General features: G+C 37.0%; 1 protein-coding gene across 1 annotated transcript in view; it reads right to left on the bottom strand.

The window, feature by feature from the left end:
* CSPP1 (centrosome and spindle pole associated protein 1) overlaps positions 1 to 16,799 on the bottom strand; it is a 71,818-nt gene extending 55,019 nt beyond the window's left edge. Inside the window, exons 1-7 of the mRNA XM_014939665.1 lie at positions 16,698 to 16,799; positions 15,288 to 15,384; positions 11,999 to 12,099; positions 11,260 to 11,283; positions 9,747 to 9,827; positions 5,513 to 5,614; positions 1,560 to 2,002 (exon numbers count right to left, since the gene is read on the bottom strand). Of these exons, the coding sequence (XP_014795151.1) occupies positions 1,560 to 2,002; positions 5,513 to 5,614; positions 9,747 to 9,827; positions 11,260 to 11,283; positions 11,999 to 12,099; positions 15,288 to 15,384; positions 16,698 to 16,799 (950 nt within the window). The remainder of the gene's footprint in view (positions 1 to 1,559; positions 2,003 to 5,512; positions 5,615 to 9,746; positions 9,828 to 11,259; positions 11,284 to 11,998; positions 12,100 to 15,287; positions 15,385 to 16,697) is intronic.
* Between the last annotated feature and the right edge of the window lie 3,623 nt (positions 16,800 to 20,422).

Below are 20,422 nucleotides of genomic sequence, written 5' to 3'. Positions count from 1 at the left end.
TTAATTCCTTTACGATTAAAAAAAAAAAAAAAAGGCTGAGAGAGAATATCAGAATATCAAAAGCTATTTTTGTAGAGAAGTTATTTTAACTCCATTGGCATTTGAAACTGGAAAAGCAGCATGAATTCATTCCATTTAGAAAACGCTTTTGCAGTAGAAGAGCATTTCAGGGTTTGTTTTTCCCAGTTAATAATTTGCAGTACTATCCAGAAAATTACCCCTGTAAACAATGACTCAAAAGATCATTTAACAATGAAAGAGGATGTCGAGACTGGTACAATTTGCCTTCTGTTTTTTCTAGAAGTGTTAATTCTAGAATAAAGAAGAGGTTATTTTACCTAACAAGGGAAAAAGACAGTGATGTTTTCTTTTTTACTGCAGTAAAATAATTCTGGCAATGGGCTTAACACAAAGGTAGGAAAAAAAGAAAAAAAAAAAAAAAAAAGAGAAAGTATCCACAACACTCACGTTCCCAAGGTCTGTAAAGTGAACAATTGAACACTCTTTCAAACACCTTTGTAAATTTTATTTACAAGAAACTTTACTGCTTTATGCTCCTTTATTTCATTCAAATTTAGCTGTATAAACCACATCTGTTTCAAATTTGGTACTATTTCACACCACAGCCCATCAGGTTTTGAGAGCAACCGGTTCTTGCAATGGAATAACTGGAGGTGGCCAAACTGGGAGTGATTGGGAAGGTTATGATTGTTTGATATTTTTCTTTTAAATGAGTGAGCTAGAACAGAAAAATTAACAATTTCTGCCAAAGTAACCAAACTGTTTTATCATTTAACACCGTAAAGAGTATTTCATATTGAACAGTTTTCCTACCGAATGATTTATCTAAAACACCTTCTTTGGTTTGGGTTGGGTTTTCTTAAATATTTATTTCAAATTGTGTAGATATGACTGAGATTAGCATCTATTAACACTGTCAGGACTTGGTTCAATTATGCATATTTTTGAAGTCTGCCATTTAGCAAGACATGCAGTAAAAAAAGAGACTTTTTAAAAAAATATATTTTTGCATTTACATAATGGCACACACCAAAAATAGAAACTCAAACCAATTTTGGAATCTGAATTGAAAACCTGACTTGCTACAGCTATAACAGACTAAGAAAATACATGGAATTTTGGGTTCCCAGTGCAGGGTTTTGCTCTCAAATACTAATGTTTTCTGATAAAATACTCGTCATAAAAAATGTACTGTGGGTTTCTTTTTCTGGGCAAATTTCTCTAGTATCCTTGCTTTGCCATAATATATAAAACGCTCTCTAATGGACGATGTATAGTCCCAGGTACTGCTTCAATTTTTAAATATTTTTCTAAAAATTATTGCAAAGTTTTTTAAAGCGAGCACAAAAATCCTGCTTTCCCATGTGAAACCTGTCTAATTTTCAACTAAATATTTTTCTAAAAATTATTGCAAAGTTCCTTTTTAAAGTAAGCACAAAAATCCTACTTTCCCATGTGAAACCTAATTTTCAATGAGAGCACACCGTGGCTGTCAACAAGAACTACAGAAATAAAGGAGGAAATGGAATTAAGAATACCTTTCAGCATAAAAAACCCGAGGAGTTTTTCTGTCATAAGCGCTTTCACATCTACATCTAGGGTCCATTTCTTCATTTATCTCAGGATCATAGTCCATTCTGTAGTATCTTCTACCAAAATCACGATCCTCATCAAGTCTGTGATGCTTCCTAATCGCAATTCCAGATTGGCTAGGAAATCCACGATGCCTTCGACTGGGAACATCCAAATCTTCATCAAGTCTTTTATTTAATAGTCGACTTCTTAATTCAACCTCATCATCTAACCTATGATATCTGTCTTCCTCCAGCCATCTCTTATTTAGCAGCTCTTCATCTTCTGTAGAAGTAAAGGCATCCTTTTTGGGAGGTTCTACACCGGTATTATAGGGCTGTACTTCTGTACGTAGCTCTGGCTGGAGTCTGGTGATAGTAATAGGTTTTTTATTCCTGTCCATCTCATTCTGTTTAATGGGAAAAAAATATTAAAAGATATGAATATAAACAAATTACGTTGAGCAAAACCCTGGGTTTGTATTTCTTCAAACAATCCCTAAACAGGTACTGCAGAAAAGGTAGGAGGTGAGCAAGACAAATACTTCAAGGAGCACTTAAAAGCTTGGGATTTTATTTCTTTTTTTTCTTGAGGAAAAAAAAAGCACTCTTTCTTTTATCTAACATTTTCAGAAGAACAGCTGTAAACCCTGGACAGGCCTTTTACCAACTCCAATTTGACCTTCAGATTCAGAAGTGCAAAGAATCAAAAAAAGCACTGAACTATATACCTCATCAAAAGACTAGATACCTTTATTCTACCCCGATTCAAGCAAATTTGTAATACTTCCTACCTATGGGCACAACCTTTTAACCTGACCATTTCTGTGATTCTTAATCAATTTCTTTGCTCCACAGGAGATGTCTCTATGAGAAAGGATGGCTTAGTTGATATAAAACAACCCTGTGCCACACTGGAGCAGTGTTCAATACACAGTTCTAGCAAACAACATGGTTTTGGATAAATCCCGTAGCATTTCTGCGCACTAATCTTTCATCTGTAACTCATCTCAGTAACTCATACTTTACAAAATGTCACGGAAAAATAAATGAAAGATGTAAATGACACCAAACTGGGAAGAGGGATCCGTACTCTAGAGGGTACCGCTGCCACTCTGAAGGGTCTTGCCAAACTGGAGAAATACACTGACAAAAAAGCTCATCACAGGCTGGGCACCGACCATCTAGAGAGCAGTCTCACAGAAAAAGGCCTGGATTAGCAGTAACTAGTTGAAGATGAGCCAGCAGCGCATCCCCTTCCAGTGATAACAGCCAACCACAGCCAGGGCTGCGTTAGCAAGAGCATCTCGGGAGGTCAAGGGGAGCAATCCTTCTCCTCAGCTTGGTATTCATCCAGTATTCAGGTTCTGGTGTGCCCAGTTTCCCCCCTCCCCGTGGACAATGACAAACTGAAGAAAGTTCAGAGAATGGCTACCAAGACGGTTAAGGCTCCTCAAGGAGAAGCTGACAGAGCTGGGTTTGTCCAGCCTGGAAAAAGAAGGTTAAGGAGGCCACACACAGGGACAGGAGGAACTAGTGATGGACAATGACAAACTGAAGAAAGTTCAGAGAATGGCTACCAAGACGGTTAAGGCTCCTCAAGGAGAAGCTGACAGAGCTGGGTTTGTCCAGCCTGGAAAAAGAAGGTTAAGGAGGCCACGCACGGGGACAGGAGGAGCTAGTGACTGCAGTCTGTGGTTTTCGTGATTTTCAAAGAACCAACAGTCACAAGTTGCAGCAAAGGAAATTCCAATGGGATACAGAGGGAAAGAAGTTTGAATCAAGCAGTTAAGCAGTGGAACAGGTTGCCTGGTGAAACAGTGGATTCTCCATTCTTTCAAAACTCAACAGGACAAAGCCTCACCAACTTGATCAGACTGTGAAGCTAGGCCTGCTCTGAGCAGGAGACTGTGACTTCCAGGGGTCCCTTGCAATTGAAATGTATCCTATGATTATCTAAACTGTTGGATCAAACTTTTGAGGTCACGTACACTGATCATAGAATCATAGAATGGTTTGGGTTGGAAGGGACCTCAAAGATCATCGAGTTCCAACCCCCCTGCCCTGGGCAGGGACACCTCCCACCACACCAGGTTGCTCCAAGCCCCATCCAGCCTGGCCTTGAACCCCTCCAGGGATGGGGCAGCCACAGCTTCTCTGTTCCAGTGTTTCACCACCCTCATAGTAAAAAAATTTCTTCCTGAGATCTAATCACGAGACCCATTCATTTGCCTCACACTCAAAGTCAGATATCCCTCAGAGATGGAAGAACCAACAAGGGTAGGTTTAGATTGAACATTAGGAAAGAATTTTTCACCGAAAGAGTGGTCGGGCATTGGAACAGGCTGCCCAGGGAGGTGGTGGAGTCACCATCCCTGGCTGTGTTTAAGGGCCGTTTAGATGCAGTGCTGAGGGACATGGTGTAGGGGAGGACTTTGTAGAGTAGGGGAGATGGTTGGACTCAATGATCCCAAGGGTCTCTTCCACCCTAGACGATTCTATGATTCTATGAACCTCAACAAATCCTCACCGGTTTTTCCCCCTGTTTGTTCTTATAAATGCCTAAACATATAGAAAAATTCTTCAGAGATTTATAGAGCCAGTTACACAAACACAAGCTGCATTTTTGCCACGTATTTCCTAGGGGTTGCTCTTGTGTAGTGCTCCAACCCTTGAAGAAGCCAGCAATAATCAGATATTAAATTCCAACATCTAAAGGATGCCTGAATTCTGCCTTACAGCTGTCTCCACAAATTACAAGAGTTTTCAACTATATGACACTCCAATGCACTGGGAAGAAAAGATCTTTCTCATAAGACAACAACCTTTCTGCAGACAGATAAAAAACAGTCTTTCGGACAGAACTTAGAAATACATGGGCATTTGAACTTCCCGACTGTTGTAAGAAAGACAATAAACTTGCAGCTGTTGTGAGTACAAATACAAGTCCCTTCATAGAACGACCCAGCTCTCACAGAATGGTACACTAAGGAATTCCCATTTTTAAAAAAAGTGGAAGTCTAACCTGCATTCAATGAGAGTTCCGAATTACTGCAGTCCATCACTAAGGTAAACCAACAATATTTGAAAAAGAAAATTTACCCATTCTACACAAGATTTCACAGTTTACAAGCAGTACGGAAGCTCTCTCAGATGAGTATTTTGCTTCCAGATTACAAAAAAAAAAATGGTCTCACAACAGAGACCAACAATGAGACCTAAAAATGCCCTCTTGACTGTTGTATTGCTTTTGGCTGGTGGAGAGTTACATTTCTTCACAGCAGCTTGTATGGAGCCATGGTTTAGATTTGTGATAAAAACAGTGTTGATAATACAGGGATGTTTACATGTTTACAATACTGGGGGAGCAAGGGAGTACCTTCGTGGTGCTCAGCTGCCTTCTGTCACACAAATCAAACACCTCAGCTAAGATCTGAGTTCAATTCTGCATGTGTCTGGCTCATTTTCAGTACTAAATACTGGGATTTTTTTAGTCACAATTGCTCAGCACCACATATCTGACAGCTAGCACTTGCTTCCTCATGAACTGGACAAAGACTAAAGAAAAAGCAAGTAACAAATTAAAGCTAAGGAACACTGTGTGGAGCTCAACATTTTGTACAAATAGACAGCTTTTTTTGGCCACCACCTTTATCACCCAGAACAATCCAGGGACTTGCTTCAGACACAGAGCAGAATGAAATCATCCTTCTACCAGATAGACAGGACCAAAGTAGGAATGAAGAACTGTATTGTATGACTTGTAACCAGGACTTTCTAGATATATTAAAAACCTATGGCCTAACTGAACGACATTCTTTGCTTATTTTATCTTACTTTGTATGTCTTCATCAAAGATCAAACAATCAACAAGATCATTTATGTTCCTCTTCGTATCAGCTTCAGTAAAACTGCATTACCTCTGTGTTTTTCTTCCCTAATTTCCTTAGCCTTTCATTCCATTCTTCTTTGTCCCTGAGATACTGATTGTACTCCTTGTTTCTTTCAAGCCGTAGTTTCTCCTGAAACAGGCATTGAAAAGGGCATCATAATTTTGCATTTTTGAGGAGCAGCTTTTAACTTCAGAGAACTGTGGTATTACATGAATACATGCAAGCCCCCCCCCCCCCCCTTTGTGACGTACAAATAAATAGGGCTTGAAGTGCTTTGAGGTTTTTGTTCATTCTTGAATATAGTACTTTCTCTTAATCTGAAATCAGCTGAAGTCAGCTCCTTGGGCATGTAGTCTAGTCCCCAGGAATGCCACTGGATATCAAGTTCCATCTTAAAACCAGTTAGGTTTTTACTCCAAAATTGTTGGAATTTCTAAATTTATTCCAAAATTGTTCCAAAGTCTCACTCCTTTGACAATTAGAAATCACCTTCCAATTTCCAATCTGAATGTATTTACAAATCACGGTATCGTAGAATGGTGACTTTTAAAAGATGGCTTTTAAATATATGATTGTTTTCTGTGTGTTCAGGTTAGTTGTGACTTGCCCCATTCATAATTAAAACAGGACAACAAATACATGTGTAGACAATATGTGTTTCAGGATCATAGCTTACAGTTTAGGATATCACTGGAGCTGTCAAATTCAAATGGGTAGTTAAGCTGACTACAAAATGAGTCAAAAGTGCAAAGAATGCAAGGAAAACTAAGAAAAACAAGATCTAGCCATTTCATCCTAGCTGCTTCTGCAAGGTGACAATATTTATAACCAGCTTGTTCAGGCTGTATTTTACACAAAGAGATAGCTTTTTTGGCCACCCCTTTTACAGAATGCAGGAGCTATACATCAACAGCCTAATAATATAATATGAAATACAAGTCTCCAGGCAAAGTAAACTCTAATTTGCATTATTTCTTGATATTAGTACATTATGTTTAGAGCGTGGGACATCTCTTATGCTACCCCCTTCCAACCATCACATAAACGAAAAAAGATAATTATATTACAATATTACAAATCATGCTCTTCTCCACTGCAGTACTTTCAAAGAAGAAAGCAAAAGGTATTAAAAAAATCTGTACATTATATATAAATTTATTTTTCCATGAACAAATTTCAAGCAAAAATAATTATATCTCAATCACCATGGAAATACCAGCTTAGTGAGGGTTGCAAATGAAACCAGTGCTCCCCCAAACTGTTTTTTTTTTTCCAGAATTTGTGTCTATAGGTTTTCTGACAGTGATAATATAAAATCTGCAGACAGCTACGGAAGCTGCCCGAGGGGTATTTTCCAAAGCTGAGAAACGAGCATTGTCATTAGCAGGTGGCAAAACACTCAGCAGAAAATTCAATATGCTGTGTGACTGCACATTTTACCTAAGAGAGGAAAACAAAATGCAAATGTTAACCTCTCATCATTGTCTGCCCAGAGGCTGGCCCTTTAGCAGGGCACAGGGTGACATCTTCTGGCTGCTTTTGGGTTCTACAGTAGCGATAAATAAATGGGTAAAAAGGATACAATGCATTCATACAGAAAATCTCAACCAATGTTGAGTTGCTATGATAGAAAACCAGCAATGATCACGCATGTTCCCAGTGCAGATACGTCTTTAATTTCCACAAAATTTATCAAAGACACTTTCTCTTTCACTGTTTGAGCATGCAGACTTGCAAGGGTGAACACAAAGTTCACAAGAACTTGAAGCTAACATGAACTCAGCACAAATGCACACTGTCACTAAGAACAAGTCCTTTCCCCTTCCTGAGCATTTCATTCTTGCTCCCTTTTTTTAAACACCAGTATAATTTGGAGTTTGGGGGTTTTTCATAACAAGCCATTTTCACTTATTTGAGTTCTCACCTGGCTCCTCATGTGGCCAAACTTTATTGCCAGCACAAGAGAGGCAGAAAACATAATTAAAATCATAGAATGGTTAGGGTTGGAAGGTACCTTTAAAGCTCATCCAGTTCCAACCCCCTGCCCTGGGCAGGGACACCTCCCACCAGACCAGGTTGCTCCAAGCCCCATCCAGCCTGGCCTTGAACCCCTCCAGGGATGGGGCAGCCACAGCTTCTCTGGGCAACCTCTTCCAGTGTCTCACCACCCTCACAGCAAAGAATTTCTTCCTAATATCCAACCTAAACCTCCCCTCTTTCAATTAAAACCATTACCCCATATTGCTACACTTCCTGACAGAGTCCTTCCCCATCTCTCCTGTAGCCCCTTGAGGGACTGGAAGGGGCTCTAAGGTCTCCCCGGAGCCTTTTCTTCTCCAGGCTGAAGCACCCCAACTCTCTCAGGCAAGGGCACAGCAAGGCTAAGACCAAGGTGACAGTGTGGCTCCATACACAGAGCAGCAATGCAACTGAAAGGAAATTTAGCTTAAAAAACCAAACCCAAATACAACCCCCAGGAGGGCAACAACACAGTCCTCCTCCAGCAACAGCTTCTCTTTCTGCCTTGCATCTCCACAGGGGTTTGACTGATCCTACCAACCAACCAGTAGTGTTTGCTGAGTCAGCAAAAATATTTCCTAAATTACAATGTTTCTGCTGATTCAACTTCCTGGATTGATTTGCAAGCAACAAGAAGAAAGGAACTGGGAATATAAGGCCAACAGTGTGAGGATGGGAGGAGAGGTAACTCCTGTAAGACCGATTTAGGCTTTCACAGAATTACCCTCTGCATCAGAGAATGAGTGAGAGGCTTAGAAAATCCACACATGCTTGTTGCATCTTCATATTCTAACCTCCAGGAACCTCCAGTAGCACAGAGATTGTTATGGATGGTCTCTTTCTCCAACACATGAAAAGCAAGACCAAAAACTTGATAAGAAACCTCAGGGAGATCAAAGGGGCTAAACACAGAGAGAGAACGTGTACTCCTTGCACAAAACACATTACTAACTGTACTCTCAAGGGAAGACTGGAAATTGGGAATATTCCTATATTAACAACAGGCAATACATGAAATACCAGATCAACCTTTATTTAGATTTCTGGATTTAGCTGTTAGGAAAAAAAAAAAAAGGATGACATGAGGATAAGCAGATAGGTTAAGTGTACACAAAGACATCAAAGCAAATTGTGTGCAGCAGAAGAAAAAAAAAAAAAAGATGACATGAGGATATGCACGTAGATTAAGTGTACACAAAGACATCAAAACAAATTGTGTGCAGCAGAAAGCTGTGTCCCGTTCTGGGCTCCCCAGTTCCAGAAGGACAGGGAACTACTGGAGAGGGGACAGCAGAGGCTACAAAGATGATGAAGGGCCTGGAGCATCTCGCTGATGAGGAGAGGCTGAGGGACTTGGGTCTGTTTAGTCTGGAGAAGAGCAGGCTGAGGGGGGATCTGATCAACCCCTATAAATACTGAAAGGTTTGGGGTCAGGAGGATGGGGCCAGTCTTTTTTCAGTGGTGCCCAGGGACAGGACAAGAGGGAACAGGCCCAAACTTGAACATTGGAAGTTCCACCTAAACATGAGGAGGAACTTCTTTCCTGTGAGGGTGGCAGAGCCCTGGCAGAGGCTGCCCAGAGAGGTGGTGGAGTCTCCTTCTCTGGAGACATTCATACTCCACCTGGACACGTTCCTGTGCAACCTGCTCTGGGTGGACCTGCTCTGGCAGGGGGTTGGACTGGATGATCTCCAGAGGTCCCTTCCAACCCCATATCATTCTGTGATTCCTTTAGTTCTGACAGGAACTAATATCACCGTAGAAACAACTACAAGCAACTATGTTTAAAATTATCCCCAGGCTGCAGTAAGAAGAGTAATAAATTTTAAAAGTATCCATATAAGAAAAAACAATGTTCTTTATTAGGTCGATATTTATTGCTGAACAAAACCCAAGCACAACCACTAGAGCTTTAGAACACACGAAGTGCCCTGCAGGTGTCAATGAGAAGTAGCAAACTTCAGATTAGTATCTGTGTAGAATTACACATCTAATTATCTACACATTAAGAGTACATGTAACCTAGGATTAAAAATTTACAAACAGCAGCAACATTTAAAGACTTTACTTTTCTGAAAATTATTCTAATGACCACCTCCAAAAATGTCCATTTATAAACACTGTAAAAAAACCCAACCAAACAAAAAAAACTTAAGTGGAAATAATTTTTCCACATCAATTTAGACATCCAAGTTCATTTTCAAGTTATACACCACTTACTTAATTTCCTCCAGATATTTACCTTGGCCGACCTTCGCTCATCAATAGGAAGAGATAATCCCTGAGTGTATGGATCTACTTCACCAGTAGTCAGGTAATTTTTCTACATTAAAAAAATATAGGAAAATCATTAAGTATATTTTTTAAATATCAAATCTTACTTACTAAATAGTTGCTAGCAATTATATTTTCTGAGAGAAATCTGCTCAATTTAATGGAATAAAGACTGAAGACAACGTGCCCATTTTGAAAATGCAGGATGCTCTGGGAACATACGAATGAACAGAAATCAAGGAATGCAGAAAGTAAAGGGCTTTGTCAAGCTTCAAGCTTAAGTTTGAAAGTGTTTGTCACTTCTTCCCTCTTATGCTGTTTCAAGGATTCTGTAAGTTAGTTTCTGTATATTAAAAATAGGTGACATTTTACTGCTTTACAAAAAAAAACCTCCACCTTGTAAACCTAAATTTGTAAAACTGAAGTTCAATTGAGAAAAAAAACACTTGAAGTTAATATAAAAATTATATTAAACATTAAGTTTTAACAAATATTCTAACTTTGAAAATAACCTGAATATTAAACAAGAAGCAACAATTATAAAAACATAATTGTAGAGTAGGATAGATGGTTGGACTCGATGATCCCAAGGGTCTCTTCCAACCTAGACGATTCTATGATTCTATGATTTTGGTTAAAGCTGCTATTACTGTTATTCAGGAATTGTAGTGCATGTTTATGTTAATATAGTAAATTTCCATCATATGTATGTTATTCAAAGCCCCAGAAAAAAAACAGAAAGCTGTGTTTCTGCCACGTTCCCTACCGGTCCTTTACAGAAGTTGCTAAATTTGAACAACCTGGGTGGACAGTGTTGGGTAAATTACACATACATCACAGTATAATGATATAAATAATTTAAAATTACTGTAATTGAACAGAGCTTGCAAAGGTGTGCCTCCGGTATTATTTTTTCCCTCAAAATACTTGTATTCTTGCATTCTGGCCACTCGGTGCTGAATAACTGCTTCCACCACTTTCCTAAACACCATCGATGGGATTTCCCAGTGACAGGGAAGAAAAAAGCTCTGACCCTGGTTCCAATGACATATTATAGTACTTCAGAGTTTACTATTTTGTTCCAGCTTTATAAAATATGTATAGCAAGAAAAACAAAAAAATCTGAACTCTTAACATCTGTGAGTTAATTTTTCTCTAACTGATAAGCCTTGATGCAAATGTCTACTAAAAGAAAACCTTTTGTAGAGTCAGCATTAGACAGCAACAACAGCAATTGCAAAGGAAAAAAAAGGAAATCAAGTGTTTTAAAATCTGATTAATGGCAAATAATAAATATAAGCAATCATTTTGCACAAAGCAAACAATGCTGCTAATCACAACTAATCACTACCGCATGCACAAACACACAAAGCACAAAAAAGTAATGATTTCTTTTTTAAATTCGAAGAGCACAAAGCTTTCAAATAAAGCAAAAAGCGACTAATTTGAAGGGAAAAAAAATTATATTGCAGGCACCCTACCTTTCTTTTTGCCTGTGAAATACCCTAAAAGTCAGGGAAAAGATACTATTCAAAAAGCGTCTTTCATTCAAAAAATATTTGACTTAACAAAAAAGACTTCTTTTCTTAAAGCCAATTCATTCTTTCATTACAAGAACTAAAGATACTGATACTTAGCATATTCAGACAACAGAAATTATATGGTTCCTGATTTTTTTCCTGTTTGACTGAGAAGGGATACAGAATATTCCCAAGATTATGACATTTCATACATACCATTTAAATTTTAAACTCTTGTGACATTTAATAAATCATGCTAATCAGAACATCACAGTTCTTTTACTGCTAAACCTGAAAACAAGCTGTCAAATGGAGTCACATTAATTATAGAAATATTCTTACCTGAATTACAGACCACAGAATACCTAAGTACTTAAGGAAGTAAGAGATGATATTTTAAATTCTTAAGAAGAAACTACGAAAGAAGTAGAGATAAGTAGAAGTATTCAGAATAAAATGTCCTACATAATACGTAGTTTCATGGAGAGAGATCTGCAGAAGCCTAAAATAAAATATATAACCCTTCCCAGTGATGAAATTTTGAAATTACTTTTACTTGAGTCTTCTAAATCAGCCATCATGGATAAGTAATGCATTCTCATAAAGATTTTCAAAGATTTTATTAATTTTCATTCAATTAAAATGAGAGAGTCATTTGAAAAGACTCACTAAACTCAGGCAACCAGACAAGAAGCTTTACCTGAGAGAGATATCGCCTATAATCTTGTCGAAGTTCCTCTTTGAGTTTATGTTTTTTTCGCTCATATTCTTCTCCAAGAGGTAAACTCAAGCCGTAGTCACCTAAAAGTTTAACACCGTTAAATATTATTATTCTATTATTTTGTATCAATACAAAGCACACGCTGCAAAAGCTACGTCTGGATTTTTATTTGCCAGCAGGAATGAAAAATAAGAACTATGCAACCACCAATTACAAAACCACTCAAATAAAAAACACCTTCCATGAGTAGTTGGGCAGAAAGTATTTTAGGAAAATGGATTGGGTTTTGGATGTTAGTTTTCCTCTAGTTCTTTTGCTTTTTCTCCCCACTAGAAAAAAAAAAAAAAGCAACATAAACTGAATTTATTTGAATAGTTTGACAAACACATATAATATTTAGGTTGTTTTATACTATTGGGTTTGTCAATGTAAGTTCCAAAGAATCTCCTTTGACATGTTAGTTTCTAAATTACTCCGATATTTTAAGCTGCATTTATCACACAAGAAAATATACTTTCACACAAAGAAAATATACTCTGCAACTAGAAAACAAAAAGCCATTTGTTTAGCCCAAAGCACATGAAAAATCTGTTGCCTTCCACACGACTAGAAGAAATCTGACCATAAGATAATATTAATCATTTTTATTTTCCACCTCAGTGATTCTGAATTGTAGTAGACCCAAAACACACATTTAGTACTTTTCCTAAGATTACTGTCAAGTCTTATAACAGCTGCACTCTTAAAACATAATGCTAGGCAAGGTGGTTTTTGTTCCCAAAACGTATTTTAAATTACTTTATAAGAAATATCCTGTGCCCCAGAAACCCACCTCTGCAGCCACTTTCACCCCTCTCCACAAAGAGCCAGTGAGTCCCACAAAACCACACAACCAGAGACACAGATTGCAACTGTTTGCCTTTTATATTTCCTATTGTTTCTCTGAAAGCATTTCTACATCTTGTGGTCTATGAAAAATGAGGAGCAAGGAGTAAGAGAGGGTTATTCAAGACTTACTCTTGTATCAGTCCCAATTTATTGCAGGGTATGTTGTTTGACTCCTAGATTTTAAATGTTTAGGGCATTAATCAGTGACTGAGCAATAAAAATGACATTATATTAATGCTGAAAATTACTAACTTGGGAATCTCTCTGCTACTGAAGCAGATGAAAGGTTGAAATATACATAGTAAAAATACACTTAGCTGGCTTGGGATAGTTTCAGCTAAGTCAGAACTTATCCTCACGAGCCAAAAGAGGAGTCAGCCTGCTGTTCTGTAGAACCAAAGGACAATACCCAATTATATATATGTGTTATGCTAATTTGAAACAGCCTGCAGAGTTCTGCGTGGGAGCTTCTTCTCCAACCTACAAGTTACTTTTCTCCATAAGGTAAGGGTGAATTCAGTTAAAGCACAACATACCATTTCAACCCTCAAAAAAGGGGTAAGCGTAAAGAGGAACAGAACACAGAAGAGGAAATGGTTTGTTTCAGGCATTTGCCTTTTATTTTCAGATGAAATTATTGTTGGATTAACTATAGGAAACCAAAAAAAAAAAAATCAAAAGCATCTAACATGGCAGGGTGAAGAATCATTCAGTAACTTCAGAGAAAACACCAAAATTCAGTACAGAAAAAAAATAGTGAGAATCAAGTGCTTTCATCCAAATATGTGAAGTATTCAAACAAAAGAGGGTTTAAAGTTAATTTTATTACAGAAGATCTTATTTCAGCCACCAGAAATAAACTGATATAACTATTATGGGTAGTGATTTAGGAGATATTTAAAAACTACCTGCTTCAAAAACTTAATTTAGGAGAGCATAGCAGGGCAAAAATACTCCAGTTGATACATGTTCATCCTAATGTCATGCACAATTTGTCTGAATTCTTCCACCAGAATAAGAGATATACTTTCTTCTTCATTGGTTTTCTGCTTTTGTTTATTCTGTATTTGCTGTATTTATTTGCCATTTCACATTCTGTTAATCACAAACAATCATGATGACAACTTGTTTTTTTTATTAAATCAACACCAGGACTAATCAGCTGATCATAATAAAACTGACAAAAAATGTGAGGTAGATAGTTATTCAAGTGCTGTCCTCTAACCAAGTTTAACCACGATGACTCCTGGCACCAAGAAATATTCAATTATAATTTCAGATAATTTTTAGTGAAGTTTTCCTGTAAAGGTTTTAGAGGAGCTTGCCTTGCTGATGGCTGGAAGTTTTACTTATACAACAACCTTATTAAAAATATGTTTTTATTTATGCAGCTAAGATCAGTTCAGAACCCCAGATTCACAAGCTCAGGCTCCATTTTTTAATTTAAGACGTGCACTTTTCTGGTCACCAACCTGAGCTTCACCAGCAGTGCCTACAGAAAGGAGATGATAGGGCAAGGAAGGACAGGTGGCACGTAACAGAAGCAGTCAAAGGGAGAAAGGAACACTATCATAGGTTTTCAAACAGAAATCACAACACCCAGAGAAAAGGAGAAAATAGGACAATAAATATTTTTGAAGAAAACGGTGATTAAAAACGATAGCCACAGCAAAACAAATCTATCCATTTAACTTCATTCAGTTTCCAACCAAAACTAAATGACTATATTATAACAAAATTACATAAGCAATACGATCAGTTTTGTAATCTATGCCTAAATGTTTAAACGACACTTAGCATTTAAAAGAACAATTAGTTTAAACTATGTGCATTTTAGCCAAGTTGGACTAGGACTCTTAAGCTCATAGGCTGAAAGAAAAGGCATCCTTTTCTCCCTGCCAAAACGTATCCTTTTGCAGCAAAGTCCAGATGAAAGATGGACTTCCAAAGCTTCTGCTCCACCCAAATACAACAGGAAAGGACACATCTTTTACCAAGCAGCTTTTTGGTCTGTTTTTGTTTGGTTGTTTGTTTTGTGTTTGGTTTTGTTGTGGTTTTTTTTAATGGAAGTACCTTTACAAGAAAAAGAAAGTGCATATTTTCTTTTGTGTTTGGTTTTGGTTTGTTTTTTTTTTAATGGAAGTACCTTTAAAAGAAAAAGAAAGTGCGTATTTTCCTTACTCAAAAAAACCCAACATAACTACAGAAAAATTTCACACAATCCCATGATGTTCAGAAGGCTGAAGAATTGGTACACACTTGAATTACAATGCTCATCTTACAACTACAAATTACAAAGCAGCAATTCCCTTCCACAAATTCTCAAAGATAACTAGATGTTACTTAAATCTAGAAGACATATAAAAAAAATGCACTATACCTGAAGGATAGTTCTGTTGACTATTTGGGGGTATATTTTCTTTAGCCATGGAGATTAACATTTTGCTAGTCTCAGAAAGCTTCTCTGATTCCTTATTCTGAAAACAAAACAAAACACTTTGCTGCATCACAAGGTAAAAGAAATATCACATAAAAGAATAACATTATTAACATAATTATTAGCACTGGAGGAGATTGAAAGTGATGCTGAATTAACACATTAAGCAAGTTATACATTTCACTTACAGTACCAAAAAAGTAGTTCTCCTCTACAACACAGGAACTATTAGTTCAATATATTTCAATATATTAAATATATTTCATGTAATTAAATATGTTGGCTTATATATTGTGCTTTATGTCATAAACAATGTCACAATCCACAATTGCTTCACAGTTTAAACATATCCTCTCATTTTTTTTTACAGGGGCAGTTTTGACATACTGCACCCTGCTTGAAACTATGAAAGGACAAGTTTAAAACTACTCCACTTTCACCACACACCTTAGGACTTTATTGAACTATAGGCTGAAATAATTCTCCTTCTCTCTAAACTTGCTCTGAGCAGAAGAGCTAAAAATAAAGAAAAAACGACTCCTCACAGGTCCCCAAGAATTACCTTTCTGGAGTGAATTTATACAACTTTCTGGAGAGAATTATTATAACTAGGTAAAAATGCTTATATTACCCACAGAAGGGAAAAGATGAATTCTCGTAAAGCTCTGATGAAACAAAAAAGGGAGTGAAAACTCAATATTATAATTGCCATTAAAAGCTGAAACTGTTTGAGGCTTTGTAAGTCAAACAACTGACAAATCAAAACCGAGAACTCTATTTAATTACCGTAACACTTAGCTGGCTTTAATTATTTAAATACAGCTTTTTGGCAGGTACTGGCACTATCAAACAATGGTGATCTGCAAATTATGAACACTTTATAGCTTTAGAATTAGGTACTAAAATTTCTAATAGGAAAATTGCAATAAGAACAGATTTTGTTTAATTGACTTGATTAAGTAATTTGCCTTTTATATTTTCTAGTTTCTGTAACCAAAATGATGTTATTTATACCTTCCATCCCCACCCCAACAGCAAAGCTCTGGCATGGGTAGAGCACAGATCCTTGCTGGTCACCTTCCCTTGGGATGGGGGAAAAAACAAGGATAACCATTTACAGGAGCTTTCCCACTTGTAAAACACAGATGTTACTGTGTGTGCCTGGAGGCAAACAAGTTTTTAAAAATCTACATAGATACAAAGTATTTAAGTTAAAAATTACTTTTAATAGATACATCTTTAATATACACTTTAACAACAAATAGACTTTTAAGAGCAGAGAAAAAACATGCTTAAATCAAGACCCCAGCAACAGAAGTGTTTAAATTCAGGAAAGCTATTTAATGCTCTTACCCTCATTTCCATGTAAGGTGGGTCATTCTCAAGTTCTGCCTTATCTCGTGCCAACTTGGCCTTCTGATCTTCAATAGATTTGTCTAAATCATCTGCCATCATTTCTAAGGTGATAGAAAAGACATAGGACATTGCCTCTATATCAGAACCTCAAAATTTTAAAGCTTAATTACAGTTGCTTAAGACAATAGTTAAGTAATATTCAAGTTTCTCCCTCAGAACTACAAGATGTTTCCTGGGTCAACAAAACATCTGACTCAGGAAACCCACCTATGGAGGAGATGACTTGATGTTTTACCAGAGATAAAATTAAAAGATTCCAGATTATAATACTGAAGATATTTCTCTAATCTTTTTTTCTAACTTAGTTAAAGTGTTCTGGGTTATGGGTTTTTTTCTAACTGCAAGTCTACCAATGGCCCATCACTACGCACTAGCACAAGCTTATTGTTAGTTAATTATAAAATCAAAATTAGACAACATAAAAAAATAAACAGGATAAAAAAATCGTTAGACAAAAAGATACAAAAAGTATAAAATACATGGATACTCTAAAAGAAGGACGAAATCATACAATCAAGTCCATGCTTAACTTACTATCATGAGGAGTCTTAAAAATCATCAAGCTTACTCAAAAACAAAACAAGACCAAAAAAACCCCAACAAAACCCCTACAAAACGTAAAATCTATGCATAGTGTGTCTGCAGTTGGAGCCAACAGCGTTATCATTACCTCCTGTACCAATAAAATAGCAGAGGCAATAAGAACAGCTAAAATTCTGCAGTAAGTGTAAGATCATGAATATCAGACAGCCCCGACAAGCAATCAGACAAGCCACTCATCTGTAAGAAAACATGTACTGAGGAACAGCTGATTATCTCTCTTTCATTAGTTGTGTACCTATTTAACTGACAGCCCTTCAGAGCAAAATTTTTAGCATCTTGTTTACTGTGTATGGATGCAGATAACTTCTGTACAGTTCCGTTGTCATGAATTTGATTCACTTTAATTTTTATTGTGAGGTTTAAGGCACACACTCAAATTTTGAATATTCTTTGTTAGGATAGTCTTATCAGAACTGAAAACACTGTGAAGCTGCACACTAAGTAACCATGGAAAGAAAAACGACAAAACCAAAAGGAATGACTGCCTTCAACATCCTAATCCCCACTCAGCATTTTCACCAGCTCCACCAGAGGAGAAGTTTGGTGAAATCAAGCCTACAGATAAATAAACCCCATATGTTATATTCCACACTTAAAGGAAGCATGAAACTGAGAAGAAAATGAGGACCCTCAAATCCCTCAAACTCTACCCACACAACTTCAGCAATAGATTGCTTATGCAGGTTCCTAAGCAATCCCATCACGCCTGGTACCTACACTCAGATTGTACAGCAATTTGACTGAGGCTGATTCAGTATCTTTCTAAAGCCTGAAAATGTATGAAGTAAACAACAGTACAAAACGTAAAATCTATGCATAGTGTGTCTGCAGTTGGAGCCAACAGCGTTATCATTACCTCCTGTACCAATAAAATAGCAGAGGCAATAAGAACAGCTAAAATTCTGCAGTAAGTGTAAGATCATGAATATCAGACAGCCCCGACGCGCAATCAGACAAGCCACTCATCTGTAAGAAAACATGTACTGAGGAACAGCTGATTATCTCTCTTTCATTAGTTGTGTATCTATTTAACTGACAGCCCTTCAGAGCAGAATTTTTAGCATCTTGTTTACTGTATAGTGCTGCTCCGAGATAACTTCTGTACAGTTCTGTTGTCATGAATTTGATTCACTTTAATTTTTATTGTGAGGTTTAAGGCACACACTCAAATTTTGAATATTCTTTGTTAGGCTAGTCTTATCAGAACTAAAAACACTGCGAAGCTGCATACAGCCATGGAAAAGATAAAAGACAAAACCAAAAGGAATGACTGCATACGACATCCTAATCCCCACTCAGCATGTTCACCAGCTCCACCAGAGGAGAAGTTTTGTGAAATCAAGCCTACAGATAAATAAACCCCATATGTTATATTCCACACTTAAAGGAAGCATGAAACTGAGAAGAAAATGAGGACCCTCAAATCCCTCAAACTCTACCCACACAACTTCAGCAATAGATTGCTTATGCAGGTTCCTAAGCAATCCCATCACGCCTGGTACCTACACTCAGATTGTACAGCAATTTGACTGAGGCTGATTCAGTATCTTTCTAAAGCCTGAAAATGTATGAAGTAAACAACAGGCCAACGACAAAAGTATATTAGATAACACTTTTGGGAAGAGGATCAAAGAATTTTAAAAAAAGCCAAAAAACAACACAAAGCCACTTCAAAGACCAACAGAATAGGAGACTAAATAGGCAAACATAAAATAGTATGTCCAGAGAGACTGAGATAAATGCTTACTAGAAGTAACATAAAGAGAGAAAGTGTCAAAATTCCATCAAATAATTTCTAGTCATTGCATGCTAACTTAAGGAATACATCTGCTTGATGTATTCATTAAAATGTATTCCTTTAAACTTTTTCTCTTGCATTAATACCATTTTTGATTCCTAATATAAAATTATAATATTGTTACAAAGGAGGCACAACTAGGACAACCTATTTACAACTCCTAGCGGTAATACAGGACAATCTATTCCAAAAATAAATTCCCCCATCTGATTTGTCCTAAATCTTTAATCTCATTAGTTTTGCACACTGATAAAGGATAAAAGAAATCTAAAAGAGGGTAAGTTTCCAGGCACCGATAAATAGCATATCAGGTTACATAAGAATAACAAAAAAATCCCCCATTCTGAATGGGTGAAACAACTTTTCATACTAAAGAATTTAAAAGTTGGTTTCATCACCTACCCAGGGGTGCACAGCCACCAAGAGGAAAATCACTGCACATAAATGAGAAGCCTTTCCAAAAGCTCATTGACTGCAACATCTGTATTTCTTACTGCTATTTACAAAAACATTTACAAACTCTTGAACTGTTTCCAAATCACTGTGTTGGAACGGTACCGAGCCTGTGAACTACAAGATGTTTCCTGGGTCAACAAAACATCTGACTCAGGAAACCCACCTATGGAGGAGATGACTTGATGTTTTACCAGAGATAAAATTAAAAGATTCCAGATTATAATACTGAAGATATTTCTCTAATCTTTTTTTCTAACTTAGTTAAAGTGTTCTGGGTTATGGGTTTTTTTCTAACTGCAAGTCTACCAATGGCCCATCACTACGCACTAGCACAAGCTTATTGTTAGTTAATTATAAAATCAAAATTAGACAACATAAAAAAATAAACAGGATAAAAAAATCGTTAGACAAAAAGATACAAAAAGTATAAAATACATGGATACTCTAAAAGAAGGACGAAATCATACAATCAAGTCCATGCTTAACTTACTATCATGAGGAGTCTTAAAAATCATCAAGCTTACTCAAAAACAAAACAAGACCAAAAAAACCCCAACAAAACCCCTACAAAACGTAAAATCTATGCATAGTGTGTCTGCAGTTGGAGCCAACAGCGTTATCATTACCTCCTGTACCAATAAAATAGCAGAGGCAATAAGAACAGCTAAAATTCTGCAGTAAGTGTAAGATCATGAATATCAGACAGCCCCGACAAGCAATCAGACAAGCCACTCATCTGTAAGAAAACATGTACTGAGGAACAGCTGATTATCTCTCTTTCATTAGTTGTGTACCTATTTAACTG

Source organism: Calidris pugnax, unplaced genomic scaffold (genome assembly GCF_001431845.1).
Source record: "Calidris pugnax isolate Ruff unplaced genomic scaffold, ASM143184v1 scaffold5, whole genome shotgun sequence".
Taxonomy (NCBI): Eukaryota; Metazoa; Chordata; class Aves; order Charadriiformes; family Scolopacidae; genus Calidris; species Calidris pugnax.
This window is presented reverse-complemented; position numbering and strand designations above follow the sequence as displayed.